The sequence below is a fragment of the Pelodiscus sinensis genome, chromosome 23, assembly GCF_049634645.1.
Source record: "Pelodiscus sinensis isolate JC-2024 chromosome 23, ASM4963464v1, whole genome shotgun sequence".
NCBI classification, from domain to species: Eukaryota; Metazoa; Chordata; order Testudines; family Trionychidae; genus Pelodiscus; species Pelodiscus sinensis.
Window position 1 is genome coordinate 5,517,866 of NC_134733.1, and position 16,705 is coordinate 5,534,570.

The 16,705-nt window shown below is 48.8% G+C and overlaps 1 protein-coding gene across 1 annotated transcript in view; it reads right to left on the minus strand.

The window, feature by feature from the left end:
• LOC102445544 (protein-arginine deiminase type-2) overlaps positions 1-16,705 on the minus strand; it is an 87,245-nt gene that overhangs the window by 3,875 nt on the left and 66,665 nt on the right. Inside the window, exons 11-15 of the mRNA XM_075906208.1 lie at positions 11,665-11,816; positions 10,097-10,241; positions 7,739-7,832; positions 4,348-4,433; positions 49-177 (exon numbers count right to left, since the gene is read on the minus strand). Of these exons, the coding sequence (XP_075762323.1) occupies positions 49-177; positions 4,348-4,433; positions 7,739-7,832; positions 10,097-10,241; positions 11,665-11,816 (606 nt within the window). The remainder of the gene's footprint in view (positions 1-48; positions 178-4,347; positions 4,434-7,738; positions 7,833-10,096; positions 10,242-11,664; positions 11,817-16,705) is intronic.

Sequence of the window (16,705 nt, forward strand, 5' to 3'; positions counted from 1 at the left end):
CTAATGGGTAGGGCACCACACCAACCAGTCTCAGGGGATGGGCCTCACCATGTTGGGGAAATAGGCCATAGCTTTGCCCAGCTTGTCGATCTTGAAGAGCGCAGGGAGGTCGATGATGTCTTTGTCTGTCAGCCCCAGCTCCTTCTTGAGGATGTCTCGGTTCCAGTCAATGCAGCGCTGGACAGGAGGGTAAACATGTCATGGGATAGTCTAGCTGTACTTGGTCCTGCCTCAGCACAGAGGGATGGACTAGGTCAGTGGTACGAGTACAAAACTGAAATTTGGAGAAAACTGAATTTTTGTTTGAAGCTTTACAGCGCTTTATTATTTTTGTACTTTTTACACCCAAAAATCTCATCGCCCGTCTGGCTACAATTAAGTTGTTTAAACAAACGTGTTGCAGTGGTAGAAAAAATTGTGCGTGTCTGAAAATTTTAGGTACTGGGGGTACTTATAATTTTTTTTAAAGGGGGTACTTTATAAAAAAAAAAAAAGTTGAGAAACACTGGACTAGGTGACCACTCGAGATCCCTGCTAGATCTGTAATTCTGATAACCAGGTAATCCTGGCTCCTCCTGAAATCTGCTTGCTTCCCTCGCATGAGTAAGTTGCAGTTGCATTAGCAATGCAAACAATGAGGCTAATGTGAAAATGTTCAGGCAGCTGGCACACAGGATCACCAGACTTATCTTCATCCTCGACTCCGAAGCAGGGAGGGAGGCCCCTGAGAGAGCCTGGAAACGTATTGTCCAGGTCCCTCTTGGAGAGAGATGGGCAACCAGGAAGGTGGGCGGGCCCACTGGGGTTCCACCCCATGATTTCCTCTCTCCCCATTTCTACCACGCGCCTCTCGTGCACCAGGGCACTGGAGCCCTGCACTCTTCCGCTCCTCCCCTTACCTCCCAGTACTTCTGGGTTCGGTTCCCATTGCTCACCTTGCCTCCCGGAGTTGGAATGCTGCAAACAGCTGATTTGTGATGTTCCAGCTCTGGGAGAGGGAGGAGCGGGGATGGAGCGAAAATCAAGCCATTTGCGGCTCCTCCAAAAGTATTGGGAGGGAGGTGGGAGGAGCAGGAAGTGCGGGGCTCCGGTGTGCTGGTGTGCAAGAGGTGCGGGGGGGAGGGGAGCAGCCAGAGGGTCCACGGGCTGCAGGTGAATCCCTAGTGGACCGCATGTGGTTGCTCATCACTGCCCTTAGAGACCTGAAGATTTACTGATTCTACTCCCTTGTCCCACTGTTGATTCCTGGCATTTGAGGCCAGAAGGGATAATTATATCAGAGCAGAGCCCCGAGAATGAGTAAAGGATCGGAAAAGATGCCTTGTAGTGGTAGACTGAAAGGAGCTCGATTAATTTAGCTTGACAAAGAGAAGGTTAAGGCGTGACATGAGCTATGTGGGTACTTAAATGGGCAACAAATATTTAAGAACGGGTTCTCTAATTAGCGGAAAAAGATATAACCTGATCCACTGGCTGGGAATTGAAGCTAGACAGCTCAGACAGGAGCTAAGGTTTACATTTTTAATGGCAAGAACAAGTTTTCCAGGGTCATGATAGATCCTGTGTCACTCACAATTTTCAAAGCAAGATTGGATGTTCTTCTAAGCCAGGGGTCTCCAACCTTCTAAAGTACAAGATCACTTTTTGAACGTAAGTGCAATCCAGATTCTACCTCAGATCCAGATACCCTAATCCGCCTCCTTCATGCCTCTTCTCTGAGGCCCTGCTCACTCAGTCCTCCCTCCCCCTTTCTCTCTCCTTTTCCCTAGGGAGGGACAGAGGGTTGGGACACAGGCTCTGGTCTTGGGTTAAGGCAGGAGTTCTCAAACTGTGTGATACCACAACCCCCCTCTAAGATGCACACGACTCCCTGGAGGGTCGGGACCCACAGTTTGAGAAACACGGAATTAAGGGATTTGGAGTGATAGCAGGGCTCTGAGCTGAGCTTGGAGCAGGGAGTTGGGGTACAGGAGGAGGTTCAGGGTATAGGCTCTGTAAAGGAGTTTGGGTAAGGTTGCTAGATGGTTTAACAAAAAATACCCCCCCCCCCAAAAAAAAAACACAGGGAAAAAATTCTGTTGAGGAAAAGAAAAAAGGGGGAGACCAAAGCTGTCGAGCAAAACCGAAAGAATTATTCTTATTTTTTTAAAAGGAGGAGGCTCTTTAAGACGGCTGCCATCTTGGGCGCCATTTTTAAAACCCCACAGCTCTGACCCGGTATGCACAGGGAAGCAGAAGCGGCTTCATGAGCCGCACTTTTGGGTTGGCCACGGCTGATATTTAGGGAGGCATCATGTGGCCAGCGTCCGGGTCTCTCCTGGTCATGTGGGCCAGAGCTCCCACCCCAGCCCAGCGCTCCTCTAGTGTGGTGCCCGACAAGTGCCCCCTTCCACCTCCCTTTGCTATGCCTCTGCCGCGCTCCTCACTCCCCTGCCCCTGCCAGACACGGCAGGGGAAAATTGTCCCCAGTGGGCTTCCATCCTTGGGAAACAGGAAATACTGGACATTTCACGTATCCGGTATTTCTTGTTTTTTTTTTTTTTTTTACCAGACAGAGCCCGCAAATACCGGACTGTCCAGGTGAATATTGGACACCTGGCAACCCTAGGTTTGGGTCCAGGGGGCTCAGGGCTGAGGCAGGGCCTTGGGGTGCAGGAGGGCGTTCATGACTAGGGCAGGGGTTTGGAGCTGACACTGCTGGAGGCTCCTGGGTGGTGGTGCAGTGGGGCTAAGACAGACTCACCCCTGCCCTGGCCCTGCATCACTCCCAAAAGAAGCCAGAAAACTTCCTCCAAGCTCCATTGTGCCCCCCCCCCCATTCTGTGGAGACAGAATACAGGGAGGGAGGGGGCACCCTGTCATCAGTGCTCCCTCCTCTCCCTCCCCCGGCCTGCACAGCAAGCAGGAGGCTCGCGGGGAGGGGCAGTTCCAAGGCAAAGGGCAGGAGATGTGCAGCAGTGGGGGGAAGGGGCAGCTGAAGAGCCAGCCCTTGACAGCCTCTTGGCCAAACCTGTCAGGATCACCTGTCAGAGGCTCCAAGATCTACCGGTAGATCCCGATCGACTGGTTGGTGACCACTGCTCTAAAACATCTGCTCTAGGAAATACATTGGGGAAGCTCTTTGACCTGTGTATATACAGGGGGTCAGACTAGTGGTCCTAATGGTCCATGCTTTTGAATCAATCACTCATCCATTCTGATCTCCTGTCTTTTGTAGAACATTCCGTTTCACCTGGCGTGGGAACCGCCCTCCAGAGTCCATACAATAGGAAGGGTTCCGTCCCTCAGTGCTCTCATTAGGGCAGTGTTTCCCAATTGTATTTGGCCTCTGAACCCTTTTAAACTCAAAAGAATTTTGCAGACCCCCTAATAACAGTGGGTATGTCTACACTACCCCGCTAGTTCGAACTAGGGTGGTAATGTAGGCATACCGCACTTGCAAATGAAGCCCGGGATTTGAATTTCCCGGGCTTCATTTGCATAAGCCGGCCGGCGCCATTTTTAAATGCCGGCTTGTTCGAACCCCACGTGGCTACATGCGGCACGGGCTAGATAGTTCGAACTAGCAAGCCATTCCGAACTATCTGTACACCTCGTTCGAACTAGGGTGGTAGTGTAGACATACCCAGTCTTATCTATGGAGCTGAAAAAGTAGACCACAAATAAATAAGGATAATAATAAAACAAGGTCATGACATAAGTATTATTGTTATGTATTGTGGCTACGTAGATTAATGGATCATAATCAATTTATATTTGTCACGGTTACATTTTTAAATACAAGAAATCACACAACTATACTGAAGTAACTCCCATACAAGCAACTGGTTTGATAGCTGAAACGTCGACTTTGTCCGACGCGGCACTAGTCTATTCGTATTCAGTCACCCACGGGATCCACGCTGCCTGAGAGTGAGGACGGGGATTGACGGTTGGATATCACAGGCGATCGCATCACTGACCGGCTGTGCGCACAGCGCTAAGTAGTGACATCATCGTCCCCCCTCTCTGACTAAGCCGGCCTTACACAGGGACACATATCGTGGCAAACACACATGAAAATGGTTTTCAATAAAATTCATAAATGCTTAAATATTCATTTTTTTTTAAAAATCATAAAATGTTGTTGTAATAGAATTTTCTCACGGAACCCTTAGTTCCACGGAATACCATTTGGGAAACACTGACCTAGGGAATGAAAACGCTGCCTTCGCAAAAACGTATTTGCTCACCGGGACAACACCACCTCCCTTTTTTCCCCTTGCCCTCAGCAGCAGCTCTGTGCTGTTTGGGGTGCACTGGCCTACACATGCCACACCCCATGCTCAGCCCTGGGTAGCTATTTACCTGTACGTACTGGTTCTCCTGCACCATGACCTCATTGGACAGGACCTTGTTAATGGTGACCCGTTTTGTGTCCGTCCCAGAATAACCTACCCAGAGAAACAAAATCACCCATCAGATGAATGAAATGGCAGCCAAAGTAAGCAGCCTGTGATAGAATGTCCAGTTCTAGGTTCCAGGAGCCTTGATCAAGGTATTTAAAATTATGAAAAGAATGAGTCAAACCAAGCCCTTGGATCAGAAGACCCTGAACTCGGAATCTGCATCAGGTCCATGAATAATTGTAAAAGACACATGCCCTGATCCTGAAGTCAACAGAACAACTCCGCTGCAATTTCCACAGTCACCCAGGAGCCAGCCTTTCCGCTGCCGAGCAGCTCAGGAGATTGGGAGAGTCCAGTTCTGTCACCCTCCTACTCTGTTCCCAAGTCACCAAGGGTTCGTCTACTTGGGAAGTGAGAGGGGAGTCAGATAGGGTGTGACTTTAATGTGCATTAGCTGCTCTGGATTACCTCCTTGCGTGGATGCACTTTGTGCTAAGCGTGTCTTTGTGCAGGTTAACGTAACACACTTCCAAAGTGCTCACATGGGAGTTAGTGCCGGCTGGCTGCTCTAGCCTTTCTCCCCAAGTAGATAATCCACAAGGCCAAAGTTCCCAAATATGGCCTGTGATTTTGGGTGCCCGGCTGGTGATGCTCTGCATCTGATTTGCAAGGGTGCTGAGCGCCCAAGGTTCCTGCAAACTTCAGTGGGGGCCCAACTCAACGACTGAAAAATCACATGAGCAGGGCTGTGTCCTGTGGGAGAAAAATCAAATAACTCCAATTGTGTCTAAGGGGGGACTGTGCAGGAAATCAAAACTCTCTAAGGGTGTGTCTAGACTACATGCCTCTGTCGTCAGAGGCATGTAGATTAGACACATAGGCAAAGGCAAATGAAGCCGCGATTTAAATGATCGCGGCTTCATTTAAATTTACATGGCTGCCGCGCTGAGCCGACAAACAGCTGATCAGCTGTTTGTCCGCTCAGCGTGCTAGTCTGGACGCTCCCCTGCCGACATCAAAGCCCTTTGTCGGCAGCCCCGGTAAACCTCATCCCACGAGGAATAACGGAGCTGCCAACAAAGGGCTTTGATGTCGGCAGGGGAGCGTCCAGACTAGCGCGCTGAGCGGACAAACAGCTGATCAGCTGTTTGTCGGCTCAGCGCGGCAGCCATGTAAATTTAAATGAAGCCGCAATCATTTAAATCGCGGCTTCATTTGCCTTTGCCTATGTGTCTAATCTACATGCCTCTGACGACAGAGGCATGTAGTCTAGACACACCCTAAAAGAAAACTGCTGTAAGGGTTGAAAGTTTTTCAGGCCTCTTTCCCTGTAACAGAGAGAAATCATCTTAACTCTAATCAAGACCCTTACAATGCCTCCTATCTCAAGTTCATGGAGACTCCTAGTCTGTCACAAATTGCCATGTAAAACTCTTATCTTTGTCACAGTTTGCCTTGTAGACTCCTCACTCAAGTTCTCATGTGCCTTTGTTCTGTAAAACTTACTTCTAGCACTTCTAGAAACCTCTCAGAGTACTTCTGCTGAGACTTTGATATGTTAAAGAAAACAATCAACAACTAAACTGTCTGAGCATACTATATAAAGGATCCCTGTACCTGTCTCAGGGCTGCTGCTGCTCTCACTCTGGTAGCTGTCAGCCTGCATGCATGCATAATAAAGTTTTCCTTCTAGATTTCTCTCCTGCCTCACTGCTTTGACCTCCAGCCTCGGACCCTTCTGGGGGCTCTGTACCCCAGGGGAGTGAGATTTCCCCAACAGTCCTCAAGCCTGAGGTATGGAAAAGCTGTGCTCCTCCTCTGAACGTTGCCCTTCATCTCTCTGGGCCTCGTGTGGCTAACGATATTTCTCTCCGTCACATGGGTGTTGTGGGGATGAAGCTGTCAGTTACTATGGTGATGAGAATCCGATCAGTACCTACGCCTCCATCAGAGATGGGCGGAAGAGCATAAGGGGTGCCCTTGCCCCTGGCGTGAGGGTGTATTTCATCCCACTCATAACTAGAAGGTGCCCAAGCCAAGTACTCAGGCCAAACTGCCAGTGCTGCTTTTTGTGCTATGAGCCAGCGAATGCCTTTATTGCTCATGGACACTTTATTATTCAACAGCTGCACCATCTTGGTAATCTCCCTCATTTTAAACCAGAGATTAAGTCCCTGGCAGAGCCAACACAAAATAAATCAAGGCGCTTTGGGCCCAATAAGGGAGAAAAGCTGCTGGAGTAAAAAAATCTGCAAAATCTGGACCAAGTTTCCAGGACGGTATTAGCAGGTCTGAGGTCCTCCATGTGATGCAGCAAGCCAGAGACTTACTAGCATTTCATCCAGGGGAAAATTCATCACTAGGCTGAGGGTCAACTCAGAGCAGAGGCATCGCTCAAGTCTCAGTCAACATCTCAAAATAGGGCTTGCGTGGGACATTTGCAAATTGCACCCTCAGCAGGAGGTCATCTTGTGGGATTGGCTGTCGCGAGGATTAGAGACAGGCAAATCCAGGAATCTGGATAATTTATGATCATTAACAACCATCATGGTTGCTGACAATAAAAATACATCAGCTTCGTTCTTCCAGTGTAAGACAATCACTGCTGGGCTTAGGGAAGAATTTCTGTCCTCCTCCTCTTCGGAGATCACTGATCAGTTAGCCAGGTGCATTGTGGGCTTTTCCCACTGATGCATCCTGAAGGCAGGATATCTGATTTGATGGAGAAAATGGCCTCCCCCAATGTGTCAAACCCTATCTTCTCTTTGGTAACCCCCACTCCCTCTCCTCCCTCAGCACTTTAGATGGCCCTTTTGGAGACATAATCAATTCCCCCCATCTGGGGTACTTTGGATATATATCAGACTCAAATACAAGTAAATTCCATGCACCAGATCAACATTTTGCAAATCCCCTTCTCTGTAAACGAGCTCTAATCCCTTCTTTGGCTTGTCCAGAAGTGCAATGAAAATAAATACATTAAATAAGATGCATCTGCAGGGGAAAAATACATTGGAACGCTTCAGACAGAATGTCCAGTGATAAGTAATTATTTCAGGGACAGAAAGGCATATCTGCTGACACAATGTTTCAATTCTGGGAGTCTGGGGGAGTGCCATGTTATATGGCTCCACAACTTGCACTGAGGGACGGTGCCTTTAGCCACATTTTACAGCTGGGGAAACTGAGGCACTAAGCAGCTAACTGACTGGGCCACACAATGAAACAGTAGAATGGCAGAGAATGGAACTCAGGTCTCTCAACACTAGCTTTGCTCTCCCCACTAGGCCATATTGCCTTCCATTACTGATGGCCTCTTTTTGCCAGGAAGCAGATATGTAGTAATGTACCTTTGAACATGGTGGCTTCTCCATGGCCCTCCTTCTGCTTGTCTCGGAAGAGCTTGTAGCAGGCCGATGTACTGGCCATGAGCATTCGGAATTGCTGGGAGAAAGGCGAGGAGTAAGGGAGTCAAAGAGAGAAAAGCATTAAATGATAATCAGGAGCAGCCATAATAATTTAACAACTCAGCAGCAAAAACACTTTGGGTCCATTACACCAAACACAAACTTCTTCTGGTCAATGACTGCTACTAGGAGCAAAGGAAACTAAAGCCAGGTCCTAAACTAGACCGGGAAGGTTGGTTTAAGGTACACAACTCCAGCTATATAAATAACCTTAAGTTGAGCATGGTGCCATCTTCACAGTGGGCAAATGCTCCCGTCGACGTCCCTTACTCCTTGCGACTGTGAAGAGTACCAGCCAACTGGGAGTGCCCTCAGTGTTTGATTTAGCAGGTCTTTACTAGACCTGCTAAATCAAATGCCAGAAGATCAATCTCTGGCGTGGCAAGTGGAGACGTCACCTAACAGGAAGAGCCCAGGTTACTCTAACACCCTATACTGTCCTCTCCCTTGGGCTCTCCCTATAGTACCACATCAAGATTTGGAAACTCACAACTAGTTGGTGCAGTTTCTTGGATCCTCCCAAGCTATGAAGCACCTGGAGCCTTTCAGCGAACCTTATACACGTGCTTCCATGTCCGTGCAATCGCTCACACCAGTTACAAAGCTTGCGAGAGTAATTTGTAAAGACCAGCTGTGCTGGATCTTCTTACAGCCACCGTGCTGCTTCCGTCAAAACACGTACTGAGCCTGCGCAAGAAGGTTTTGCCTAGCAGCAGTGGCAAAGAGGACTGAATTGTCCATTATAATGGCTACAGCCAGGGAAGTTCGGTTAACGTGCTCCACTGGTGCCCACACATGTCACATGCAGAATCATTTCATACTTTTCCAGATTCAAGTATTTCTGGTCATTTATTTTTGGTCTGATTTGTTTGGGGGTAGGTCAAAGATCTAAGTTCATCTTATGACCCTGTTGTCCCAGTGTTCTCTTCCTGGAGCGAAGTCTCCTTGTGAGCATCCTGAAAGGTGCTGACCAGCTACCACACCAGCTCAAACCAGCTTGTCCACACGAAATGCTGCATTAACCCTATGCCCCTTTAAACTTCCTGAGCGCTGTTTTCTGTCTCCCGCATTTTAGACCTCTCTCGTTCATTCAGAAACGAGTAGGCTTTGCGTCTGATATGACTAGGCTATTGAAGAACCTCACAGACAGAACAAAAGCAGGGAGGATCAAGGGAACTTCGCGGACAAAGGCCTCGTCTATATGACAAAGTTGTGCCAGCACAGTTCTGTTGGCTTGGACTGGGGGGGAGGGGAAATCACACCTCCTAGCCGATCTATATGCCGGCAACACCCCAGGGGAGTTGTGACTATGCCGAGAGGAGAGTGCTACTGTTGGCAAAGCTAATGTCATCTGGGGATAGGGTTGCCAGATGGTTTCACAAGGAATACCGAACCCCCCCACAAAAAAAATGCCAGGAAAAAATTCTGCTGAGAAAAAAAAAAAAAAGCTGCAGGAAATGTTGTTGAGCACAAAAAAAAAAAAAAAAAAAAAAAAAAAAGTGGACCAGGGCCAAAATGCAGTTGTTTTAGATGCCATTTTAGATGTCCAGTATTTTCTGAATTTTTTTAACGGATGGAAGGTGCAAATAGCAGGCTGTCCAGTTCAATACCTGGCAACCCTATCTGGGGACTTGATGTAGCTATGCTGACAGAACTCTTACTGATGGCTTACAGTGCCTCTCTCCGACAGCCTACCAGTATGAACATAGGCTCTGTAATGCAGGCATGGCCTTAGACCAGTGTTTCTTAAACTGTGCTCCGTGGCACACCGGTGTGCCGCGAGGCAGTTGGAGGTGTGCTGCAGAGAACAACAGAGTTCAAAATGGCCACTCTTAAAGGAACAGGCGACTTTTTTTCCCCTTCAATAACTTCCCCCCTGACACTCCTTTTTTTTTTCCTCAATAACTTTTCCCCAGCCTCTTTTTTTGCTCAACAGAAAGTCCCTGGTGTTGCTCATAAAAAAAAAATATTGTCTGGTGTTCCTCTGTCTTAAAACGTTTAAGAAACACTGCCTTAGACATTCAACTCTATCTGAACTCCTGTAGGTGCTTTCGAAAATACCATCCCATGCCACTAGGTCCATCGGCTGTGTTCTCCCCTAGACTCTTTTACATTTCAGTTTTATTTTTCAAAGGCAGGGCAAATATTATGTCCAAAGAGCTTGGTCATTCCCATCAAAAACTCAGCAGGGCCTGGAAGCCTGTTCCTTTCACCTGTAAAACTGACACCTGGGCAAGTCACCTTTTTGTCAGGGAGGGGCACGAAGGTCACAAATTCATCCACGTGGCCCACGGTCAGCCAATCAGAGTAGAGCTCCACAGGCGACTGGACTTGCTGAGCATAGAGGAAGTCTCTCACCACCTTGGTCATCCTCCTCCCAGCCGATCTAGTGGTTAATTGGCCAAAGGAGAAAACCAGAACATCTATTTCAGAGCTGAGACCCAGAGAGGATGACGATGAATTGAAGAAAAGATTGTTGCACCCTGTGACGGGGCTAGCCTGCCCCGCACTGAACAGGGGGGCGGAGAGCCCGTCTATTGGGTAGAATGTGCCCCTCCCCCACAGCCCTGTTGGGCATGCTCGCAGTGCAGCCCCAGTATAAAAGGCTGTTGGGATGCTCAGTTGGGGCTGACCTCCGGGGAGGAAGGAGCTCCAGCCCGAACCCCAGAGCCACAGCCGGACCTGCTGCTAGAACCAGAACCGTTGGGCCCGCCGCCGTTGCTGCTACCGTCTCCGGGTCGAGCACGCCCGCAACGCCGACTCCGGGGGCCACCCGCCCCGCTGCGGTGGACAACCCTTTCGCTGCTGCTCCAGACACGGGACTTGCCAACATTGCTGCCGCCGCCACCGCCACCAGCCCAGCTTCGCCAGGTGGAGTCTCCGTTGGCCACAGGGCTGGGGTAGGAAGCAACCCAGGGCAAGGGGCAGGGACCCCCCCAGTGGGCTCGGCGCATTTCAGGGAGAACTCCCCGCCGAGCCGGTGGTGGGAACCACCCACCACTAATAGGGCCCTGGGTTGGGGTCCGGTGGAGAGGGAGGGCCCGGACCCCCCTACCTGATCCCCTCAGGGTGCAGACTAGGCCTCAGGGCCGGCGATTGTGCTGGACTAGGCCTCAGGTTCTAAAGACACCCATAAATATGTTCACGAGGATGAAATACACTTGGTGCAGAAAGACAGTCCTAGCCCAGGTCTCACCTAACACATCCATCCCCAAGGCGATGCTGATAAAATGTCATGGCAAACTTTTGGTAATTAATTACTGCCCTAGCCAACACAACTTAGAGAAGTCAGCCTGTGACCTTTCTAAACTGTGGTCACTCATAACTGATGACTACAGAGGAGTCCAAACATGGCTGATCTTTGGAGGGGATTGGGAGAGACGATTTGAACCCAAATTGCGAATTGGATTTTGCAACTACCCCTTCGCAGAGTTATAGATAACAAGGACCAGACTGGACCATTGTGATCATCAGCGTGAGCTGTGTAGAACAGGTTGTAGGACTTCTCTGAATGAATGTGTGTTTGAACGAGAGCAGATATTTAAGCCAAACTTCCGTTCTTGGTTTAAAACATGCCAACGATGGAAAGTTACAACGGGCCAAACCAGTCCCCCAGATCTGTTGTTGAAGTGCCACCAACCACAGTTCAAGCTGCAAGACAGATCTAGGATGGCTAGGCCAGACTCCATTTGTTTACAGACACACCCACACGCTCTATACCTGAAGGCAGGTGGAGCAGAGAACTCTACTGGGGTATTCTTATGGCCCCAATTGCTGTGAAACACCCCGGCTTCCTAACTTTCTCTTACGTGGGGAAGCTGCTTCCAATGAGGATCCTCCCCAGGGGATACGCCTTCCCGTTGACAGTCACCGGAGGGCTGACTTCCAGGTTGCCGAAGGAGTCGAGACTGGTGACGACCTCGAACAGAGGCTCCCTGGTCACGTAGCCAAAATCTGGGCCCTGGAACACAGGAGTCAGCACAAGTGTTTCTAGTGAATTCTCTTTGCCCCAAACTCACGTGGTCTTTCCCGGACGTACCCGTTGCTCCCAAAGATCCTGAGCTCAGCCGAGAGGGGTACAATTCGCTTACCAAGATTGCTGTGTAATTCGAGCAGTGGGCATAGGTTGGGTTCATTCCATACTAGGGGTGAAGGGTGGAGCAGCACCTTAGACTTGCTCCGTCTTTGGCATCTGACACACACAATGCCCCCAGGCTGTAAGGGGAGTCGGTGTGATTGTGTCTGACAGTGCATGGATACATGAGGAGGTGCAGGAGGAGGGAGTGACGGGGCAAGGACAGGACCCCACTTTTCCCCATGTGATGACATCACGATTCTCTGCACAAGTCACCAGCTCTGTCTAGGCATGGAAGGAAGAGCATCCTGACCACAGTCTTAGAGCGGGGACAGGGCCGGCTTGAGCCATTCCTGCGCCCCGGGCAGCGGGCGCGTGATGCATTCGCGGCTCTGCCCCCGGGTGCAGGGAGGATGCGCAGTCCTGCCCCCCGGCATGCTGTGCACCTTACAGCTGCAATCGGGTGCGCGGCGCCCCTTACAGCTGCCATCAGGTGCCCCCCGCATAGGTTCGTGCCCCAGGCAGCTGCCCGGCTAGCACCCCCTTAATCCAGCCCTGGCAGTTGCCTCAGCAGTATATCTTCCCTGGGGGTTGCCGGGGGGCAATCAGGCTAAGTCTTCAGAGACCTTTGCTCCAGTGTGTCCCCTGTCAGTGCACCCTGACTTTCTGCAAGTGTTGGTGATTCTCTCAGAGGACTAGATAGAACATCATAGCAGAGGAAGCAAAATACGCTGGGGCAAAACGTTCAGCAATTCTTCTGCATTTCTCTTTTTTGGGGTCAAAATTCCAGGCATTTGGCATGTGGTGGTGTGCCACCTGACTGGCTCTCCATCTCACACAGGTGAGCGTGATTTCCTTTCCTGACTACTCATATCAACTGTAGCTCGCAGAAAAATGAAGTCTCAGAGGGCTACTTGTGTTAGTCTGTATCGGCAAAACCAAGGAAGAGTTCTGAAGACTTAGCCAGATTTCCAGCTGGCAGATGCATCTGACAAAGTGGTTTTTACCCACGAAAGCTGATTCCTAAATAAATCTGTTAGTCTCTAAGGATGCATCTAGACAGCACCCTTCTGTAGGAATAAGCTATGGAATTTGCACTACGCAAATTGCACAGCTTATTCCAAGTCTAGGTCAAAAGTGCTTATTTTGAAATTTGGCGCTGCCTTCAAAGTAAGGCACTATTCCGACAAATCCCTTAACCATTGTAGAACGAGGTTTGCAAAGACTCCGGAACAGCGTGCCTGCTATTTCAGGAAATAGTGGGCGTGTTTAAAGATGCGGTGTTGCTATTTTGGGATACTTCTGGTATCCCGAAATAGCGCCACAGTCTAGACGTACCCTAAAGTGCCACAGGACTCCTTGTTGTTTTGGCAGAAAAATGAAGGGATGCACTAACAGTGATTCCCAAACGTTTTGGCTTCACGCCCCCTTTTGGATTTTTGAGAAACCCTCACACTCCTCCCCCCAAATAGCAGCAAAACTTGTGGAGAAAAAAAAAGGAACTGACCAGGGCCAAAAAACAATAATAGCAGCAAAACTTGGGGGGGGGGGGGGGGCGGGAAGAGGAGAGGGGCTGGGTCACCTAGCGCGCCCCCCTGGAATTTCTTCATGCCTCCCTAGGGGGGCACGCCCCCCAGTTTGGGAACTCATGCACTAAACCCAATTAGAATCTCCTCTTCCCCGTTCCCAAAGGTTTCACCCAGGCTGTTTAATGGTGTTTTGATGTTTGCAGGCTCACATATTCCCGCCACCCACAATGCAAATGCCGGAAGATCACTTTCTGAATAACAAGCCCTTTGCAGGCCAAATGAGTAGGCAGGAGGGTAAAGTGGGCAGCTGGAAAGGTTTCCAATAAAATGTCTGACATGCAGGAAGAAAAAGCTTTCCTGCTCAAGTCAATACTGTTCTAAATTCCAGAGGGTCAGAATGCTAAGAGCAAATGAATTCTTTGCGCAAGAGCCAAACACGCAGGACAAAAAGGACTTCTGTCATGACACTGGAGGGATGATGAAAACCTGGGAACCCACCGCTCTTGATAATAGCTCCCAACTTTCCGTGGCACAATGTGCTCCCGAAGGATGAAATTCTCCCTGACGGGATATAAATTTTGGGGCGATGCTCTGGCAGGGGGCGAATTTCACACTCAGCATTGCCCACAGTAATTCACTGAGCTTTTGGGTCAAAGGCACCAGGGAAACACTTCAGCATTGAAAAGGAAAATAAAGGCTAATGGTGTGGCCAAGCCATTCCCCGCAGCTCCAGGGGTACGGTAAGAATGTGCAGTTAAGCGGCTTGCAAAGGACAACACAAGAAGCCATCAATACGGACCCGCACGGCTTTCGCACATTTGAGTTGGTGCCAATGTGATGTGCGAGAAACAATCTGATTTATGGTTTAAGTTCCAGCTAGGGTAAAGCTGCCCATGGAAGAGGCTCCTCTGGCATACAGAAGTTACATTTTGCCTTGCCAATGCACTGCACTGCAGTGTTGCACAATTGACAAGCAGCTCTGGAAACATGGGAAGCCATGCCACACCACTTGTCATCACCTACAACCCCCAACTTAAACCTGTCCAACACATTATCAATAAACTACAGCCTATACTGGAACAGGATACCATACTCAAAGAGGCTCTGGGAGACAGACCCATAGTCTCCTATAGACAACCACCTAACCTCAAGATGATTCTTACCAACCACCAAAGGACATACCACACTAATACCAACCCTGGTACCTTCCCTTGCAACAAACCCCGTTGCCAGCTTTGTCCACATATTCATTCTGCTGATACCATTATTGGACCTAACCAAGTGAGTTATAAGATCAAGAACACATATTCCTGCGCATCCAGAAATATAATCTATGCTATCATGTGCCGAAAGTGTCCGTCTGCTATGTACATTGGACAAACATCTCAGACACTTCGCCAAAGGATTAATGCCCACAAAACAGATATCAGACAAGATCACAAAGAAAAAACAGTTTCTTGCCATTTTAACCAGAAAGGACACTCTCTCAATGACTTAACCACCTACATTCTGCTTCAAAGACCTTTTACATCTGCACTTGAAAGGGAATCCTCTGAACTGTCATTCATGTTAAAATTCGACACTTTCCAAAAAGGACTCAACAAACACTTGAACTATCTCACCCATTACCAAGATAGTTTCCCCAATTATCACCTCTAATACCATTAACTCACAAACATCCCACTCTCCCTACCTCTAATATCATCAATTCACAGACACTTACCTTCCTTCCTCCCCCCACCCTGCATCCCCCTCCTGTTCTGCAATGTGATTTGTCCTTTTCATATTTGTTCATTTTTTTAATTGTATCCTTTGGTATATATGGTTGTGACTACTTTCTTCCACTATTTGATCTGAGGAAGTGGGTCTGGCCCACAAAAGCTCATCATCTAATAAACCATCTTGTTAGTCTTTAAAGTGCTACATTGTCTTGCATTTTGCTGGAACTTCACTGACGTCTGCTGAGTTGTGCCGGGGATAAATTTGGTCCATATAGTTTAGTGCAACAAGCTCCCTAAGATTTTCCATGACCTTGTGTAACTGCCACTGGGCAGATTTGAACCTGGGACCGCTGGAGCTTTGTATATAGAAGCCTCTCTCAGCCTAGGCTATAGAGATCTCTTGTACTCAGCTATTGCTGTAAGTGGTCTAAGTGTCACTGCACTGGTCAGTGAACCACACGAGGGCTACGTCTACTCTGCAGAGTTTTTGTGCAAAACCGGCCATTTTTGTGCAAAAATTCACAGTACGTCCACACTACACACGAGTTCTTGCACAAGAAAAAGTACAGTAGATCGTCAGAGCTTTTTGTGCAAAAGTTACAAGGAATAAGCCTTTTTGTGTAAGAGCTCTTGTGCAAAAAGGCATGTGTGGACGGACAACAGGAGTTTCTTGCATAAGAAACCCCTATCGGAAAAAGCACAGGTCCTCTAATAGCCATTCTGTGAATGGCCATCAGAGCTTTCTTGTGCAAGAGCGTCCATGGCAGCGTGGACTCTCTCTTGCGCAAAAGCACACAGCAGTGTGGATGTGCTCTTGCACAAGAACTTTTTGAGGAAGATCTCTTCTGCAAAAAGTTCTTGTGCAAGAAGCCTATAGTGTAGACGTAGCCTTGGTGTGTGGATTACACTTGCATCTTGTGTAGTCATTTACACCCGTGCAAATGGGTACCAACTGCTGCCGGGGACAGAATTCTACACTCACATTCATTGCAATGACCAGCCTTGGATAGCATCCTCACCAGCCATGTGGAAAATTAAGTCCATCGGTGCTGTCAAGGATCTGTGACTTAGGCTGAAGCTGACACAGCGGTATCATTTAAATATTTAAAGAGACTGGCAGCACAGCTGCCCTGTCAGAAAACAGGCCAGTTCAACCTGGAATGTGAGCGCCCAGATGCTTAGAACATCAGCCCTGTGCTATTTATCAGCAGGGTACCGTGCTCCTGCTAAGGGTCGCTCTTCTCACACAGGCCGGTCAATAGAGCTTAACAAAGCTATGCATATTGTAACTACATCTTTCTGGGCAACTCTCTTGCCAGGGCTACCCATACTTAGTAATATAGCACTGCCCTTTATTTGCCACGAGAAGGCTTTTTCATGTTGCTAGCCAAGATCCATGAGAATAGCCACTTGCCTTTGTATGCAGCTTCCAGCCACCCTTTATGGTCATTTATGCCCCCACACGACATAGACAGTGGTACAATGAGCGGTCAGTGATGCCAGCTGTTACCACTTCTTGTCACTG